General features: G+C 39.5%; 1 protein-coding gene across 1 annotated transcript in view; it reads right to left on the bottom strand.

Annotated features, from left to right (window-relative positions):
* The window catches only part of Aox1 (aldehyde oxidase 1), a 72,984-nt gene that overhangs the window by 32,693 nt on the left and 34,291 nt on the right, over nucleotides 1-6,000 (bottom strand). The window contains exon 16 of the mRNA XM_028765575.1: nucleotides 2,496-2,588. Within this exon, the coding sequence (XP_028621408.1) occupies nucleotides 2,496-2,588 (93 nt within the window). The remainder of the gene's footprint in view (nucleotides 1-2,495; nucleotides 2,589-6,000) is intronic.

Raw genomic sequence — 6,000 nt, 5'->3', positions numbered from 1 at the left:
AAATAAAATAAAATAAAATAAAATAAAATAAAATAAAATAAAATAAATTGAAATGTATAAACATGATGTATTTTTTCTTAGTTTTCAGACTATAGATGCCAAATATCTCTAGTGGAAACTCTTATTTGTCCAAGCACATAGATTCAATCTCTCTTTTCTAATATGAAGTCAAATTTACATGTGGGGATTCAGGTGTGAGCAGGGATCTGAAGTGGCCCCATCATCCGATAGCTCCGTGGATCTACTCACTGCTCTGCTCCCCTAACAAAGGGCTCCACAGCTCCTACCCCACCCTCTCACCCTCACCCCCACCCTCTCACCCTCACTCCTCTAACCTTTCACACCCTTTCACCCCCATCGCCACCACTAGAGAACTGGATGACAATGAAAGGACAAATGACAGGTGTCAATCAGGTATATTTTCTCATGTTGCAGAAGGCAGAGATTATTTCTCTGAAAAACCTGCCCCAAAGTACTGAAAATCATGTTAGGCTCTCAGCCCACAAAATATCTGAGTGAAAGAATGGTCCACATCTCTTTTATGTTTTCACAAAATACTATCAGAGATTTTCTGTTTCCTTCCCGAAAAGCCAACTTGTAGGTAAGTTATAGGCTTGGACACTGGGCGAACATGCTAACAGGGATCTATAAGGCATCTGGAGTTTTCTATTATTAATGCTAACACCTTTTACTGTAAATAATGGAACATTTCACAGCAACGGAGAAAATCTTAAAGCTTTACTGTGCCAGGTCTGCCAAAAGACAGAGAAATTCTCAAGCTTGGGATAGCCGAATGTGAAAACTGATTTATCGGTAGCCACCAGCTGCAATGGACTGCAGGTAAGTGCTACCTCCTTTTTGTTACACGGCTAAAGACACAATGAGAAAAGGAGGATATTCCTCAATCAGGTGATCTCTTGCAGTCACATGGACAGTCAGCTACCGGAAGGAGGCAGAGTGACCATAGGGGAGTGTAGCTCCTGTCTGTCTTTGACTTTCTGGCATGAAGTTCACAGTTTGCATTCCTCAGCTTGCTGGCTACCCCTCAACCTGTAGCTTAAGCAAGGATTCACCTCATCAAGTACTATGACATCATTCTCTCTGTCATCTGACGACCTCAGTGTTTGCGAGGACCATGAAAGAGAACTTCAAAAGCAAGGAATTGATTTGGGCAAAGTGTTGGTTGTAAAGGCTGAAGTTGCTCTGGACACTGGGATGCTCGTGTGTGTGTGTGTGTGTGTGTGTGTGTGTGTGTAAGAAACCACGGGTGAAATGAAAACAAAATTTATCTCTATGGGAAATACACTGTACCCAAAACACTGACTCAGATCCCAGCATTACAGATCCATTTCAAAATCAACCGCTGAGAAGACTTTCAGTTTTCTTGGATGATCTGACCGTCCATTACTCAGCTTTAGTTCCTCTCTGCAATGGGACCCGTTGCCAAGGCAATGTTAAGGCCACAGAAGCCACAGACTGTGGCTATAGTATTTTACAGAATGCCAGGGGAGAAGGCAGCTGTTTTTAACTTTCAAAATGTTCACTTCTAAAGGAGTTTGGCATATTTAAATTTTTTGAACATATTGAACTCAAAACCTCAAGGGACATACAGCAACTTTAGTGCTCACTGAGACAAGATGCAGGTTTTATAAGTAGATCCATCAGCAGATCTGATGCACTGCCGTTTTAAAATCTCTTCCCATTCCTGATTCAACAGAACTCTGGGTCCAGTTTCCTGACAATTATTTCAGGAAAACACATATTAAGTCTTACCCAATTTACTAACAGAATGGCTCCATTTTATGTTTTTATGACGCTATGACAGAAACTCCATTTGAAAGCTCTGGGGAGCTCCTTAATTTCATCAGGAAATCTAGAAAGTACCTCTTAGCATTCATGTTTGATTTCACAATAAAATGTCATTTGAAGAAAGCCACGAAGATAGGAAGAACTTGGAAAGGAAAGTATTCCAGTACTGGAACAAAACAAACTAGCAGCTGCTGTAATATCTGCACCTCCAAGGTTCCATGGTCCCTAGGGCAGGTCGTGCCCTTGGTCCTTTGAAAGGAACCAGAACAGTTCTTGGACCAACTCAGAACTTGCCTTTGTTGTGCTTCAATAGTCACAAAGCTAGGGTGAAAAGTTTATAGCGACAGCTAGATTGTTTATGTCCTTAGTAAAAAGCCATAGTAAAAGAAAAAAACAGAGCCTTTAAGACTAAAACAGGCATATTTGTTTAACATTTTCCAGGTTTCTTTTTAATCATGATTTCTAATTGTTTTTGATTTCTTTTTTTCTGAAGTATTTCTTTTTTTTTTTTGAAGTATTGGGGATCAAACTTGGGACTTGTCTATGCTATACCATCCAACTACACTCTCAACCTGGTTTTGAAGCTTTAGTGAACCCTGAAGAAGGCAATGTGTCACCAGCAGGCAAGAGACCTGAAGCCCTGTCTTTGAATTTAAATACATGCATGTATGCATGCATGCACTAACCTGGTGGGTTAATGTTCTCCAGTGATGTTTTGAATGAAGATCTTCTAAAGCACTCTCATAGTTGCCTGCCAGGCTAGGATAGTGACCTGGGTCCTGTAAAGGAAAACAGTAGACATTTAAAATGTACCAGAATGTTCTGGGAGGGAATCCTGGTATAATTCTTAGCAGATATCTCTACCATAACATCTAACATTGATTAAGCATTCACCCTTTCAGAACCCTGAAAATTGAAACAACCTCCTGGCCCCAGGACATGAACCCTGAAAGGTATATATCCTCCTTGTGAGGTGATAAACCACATGAAATTAGAATGTCACTGACCTCCACCATCTGTTTCATAGGATTATTTCCCAATAACTAGCAATTTCCCAATTTTCCAATCATTATTTTCTCACCTTTGTCTAGATGTGACTTGAGGATACATATAACAACAAAAGAGAAGCCAAATAAAACAGAGAAGACCAAACTTACAGCAGGAAAAGTCAAAACTAGCACCCATTATTGTAAAAAGTCATAAAGCTGCACGGTGGCGTCTGGCCAGGCTCTCAAGTATGCAGAGGTGGCCCAGGTGCTGTCACCCACAGGAGAGTGCCTTCTGAGAACAGAGGAAATGAGCCACGTGCTGCTTTAGATGAGATGTTAAACAATATATTTTATGATTATTTTATAACTTACCCAATTTTAATAGGAAGTAAAGCTAACAACAGCTATTGTTTTCAAAGAGAGGCTGCTAAACAGAGCACAGGAGCTTTAATTATATCAGCTGATTCTCCAGGAAATTGTGTTCTTTACTGTTCATTACGAGAGCCTGCAGTTGGCCTTGCTTTTTCCACTTTTGATCACTTGGTAGAAATATATTATATGTTTATATGTGACTTCAAGCTCCTCATCTCAAAAGTTTGATACAACCCATTGGTTCTTATTCTCATCTGTGCTGAGAAGACACCTCTAAAAATCTCCATAAAGGAGAATTTCCTGTCTTCTGTTTATTTATTTATGTATTAACTTTTATTAATTATTTGAGAGCTCTGTATGATGCATTTTTATCAAATCCACCACCTCTCCCAACTATTTAAAGTTATTGGGTTGTCCTTTTGGCTGAGGCAGACACACAGCTGGTCTGCTCCTGTGGAGATACCGAAGCCTGAGCCATCCTAGAGGAGCCACTGCACTCAGAGCAGCCAAGGAGCCACTGCACCCAGAGCAGCAGACACCTAGCTGGTTTGCACTTGTGGAGACATCGTATCGTGAGCCATCCTAGAGGAACCACCGGACCCAGAGCAAAAGGATTTCCAGATCCCAGAGGTAGGCCTGAGTCCCAGGAGTTCTTCCACCCAGGAGATTAGGATCATAAGACCACAGAGACAACTGGACTCTGAGGAGCTCTGACACAAGCAAGATAACTAGAAATACAGACTCCAGTCTTACACAGTGAGGGCAGGTAACACTAGAGTTAACCAGATGGTGAAAGGCATGCACAAGAACATAAGCAACAGAAATCAAAGTTACTTGGCATCATCAGTACCCAGTTCTCCCAATATAGCAAGCCCTGGACACCGGAAAAGCAGGATTCAGAATTAAAATCACTTCTCATGATGATGATGATGATAGAGGATTTTAAGAAGGACATAAGTAACTCCCTTAAAGAAATACAGGAGAGTACAAATAAACAGATAGAAGCCCTTAAAGAGGAAACACAGAAATCTCATAAAGAACTGCAAGAAAACACAAAGAAGGAATTAAACAAAAACATTCAGGATCTGAAAATGGAAATAGAAACAATAAAGAAATCTCAAAGGGAGACAGATAACCACGGAGATAGAAAACCTAGGAAAGAGATCAGGAGTCATAGACGCAAGCATCACCAACCGAATACAAGAGATAGAAGAGAGAATCTCATGTGCGAAAGATACCATGGAAAACATTGACACAGCTGTCAAAGAAAATGCAAAATGCAAAAAACTCCTAACCCCAAACATCCAGGAAATCAAGGACACAATGAGAAGACCAAACCTAAGGATAATAGATATAGATGAGAGTGAAGATTCCCAACTTAAAGGGCCAGTAAATATCTTCGACAAAATTATTGAGGAAAACTTCCCTAACCTAAAGAACGAGATGCCCATAAACATATAAGAAGCCTACAGAACACCAAATAGACTAGATCAGAAAAGAAATACCTCCCGTCATATAATAATCAAAACATCAAATGCACAAAGCAAAGAAAAAGTACTAAAAGCAGTAAGGGAAAAAGGTCAAGTAACATATAAAGGCAGACCTATAAGAATTACACCAGACTTCTCAGCAGAGACTATAAAAGCCAGAAGAGCCTGGACTGACATCATACAGAACCTAAGAGAACACAAATGCCCGCCCAGACTACTATACCCAGCAAAACTCTCAATCACTATAGATGGTGAAACCAAGATATTCCATGACAAAATCAAATTTGCACAATATTCCCACAAACCCAGCACTTCAAAGGATAATTGATGGAAAATGCCAACACAAGGAGGGAAATTACAACCTAGAAAAGCAAGGAAGTAATCTTCTAACAACCCCCAAAGAAGATAGCTATACAAACATAATTCTACCTCTAATAACAAAAATAACAGGAAGCCACAATCATTTTTCCTTAATATCTCTTAACATCAATGGACTCAATTCCCCAATAAAAAGACGCAGACTATCAGACTGGATACACAAACAGGACCCAGAATTTTGCTGCATACAAGAAACACACCTCAGTGACAAAGACAGACACTACCTCAGAATAAAAGGATGGAAAACAATTTTCCAAGCAAATGGACCCAAGAAACAAGCTGGAGTAGCCATTCTAATATCAAATAAAATCAACATTCATCCAAAAGTAATCAAAAAAGATAAGGAAGGACACTTCATACTCATCAAAGGAAAAATCTACCAAGGTGAACTCTCAATTCTGAACATCTATGCTCCAAATGCAAGGGCACCTACATACATAAAAGAAACTTTACTAAAGCTCAAAACACACATTACACCTCACACAATAATAATGGGGGATTTCAACACGCCACTCTCAGCAATGGACAGATCATGGAAACAGAAACTAAACAGAGACACAGTGAAATTAACATAAGTTATGAACCAAATGGACTTAACAGATATCTATAGAACATTTCATCCTAAAACAAAAGAATATACCTTTTTCTCAGCACCTCATGGTACCTTCTCCAAAATAGACCATATAATTGGTCACAAAACAAGCCTCTACAGATACAAAAAGATTGAAATAATCCCTTGCATCTTATCAGATCACCACGGACTAAGACTGGTCTTTAATAATGACAAAACCAATGGAAAACCCACATGCACATGGAAACTGAACAACTCTCTACTCAATGATGACTTGGTCAAGGAAGAAGTAAAGAAAGAAATTAAAGACTTTTTAGAATTTAATGAAAATGAGGACACATCATACCAAAACTTGTGGGACTCCATGAAGGCAGTGCTAAGAGGAAAACTC

The sequence above is a fragment of the Grammomys surdaster genome, unplaced genomic scaffold (genome assembly GCF_004785775.1).
Source record: "Grammomys surdaster isolate TR1022 unplaced genomic scaffold, NIH_TR_1.0 165, whole genome shotgun sequence".
Classification (NCBI taxonomy): Eukaryota; Metazoa; Chordata; class Mammalia; order Rodentia; family Muridae; genus Grammomys; species Grammomys surdaster.
The sequence above is the reverse complement of the archived record's forward strand: the minus strand, read 5'-3'. Positions and strand labels throughout refer to the sequence as shown.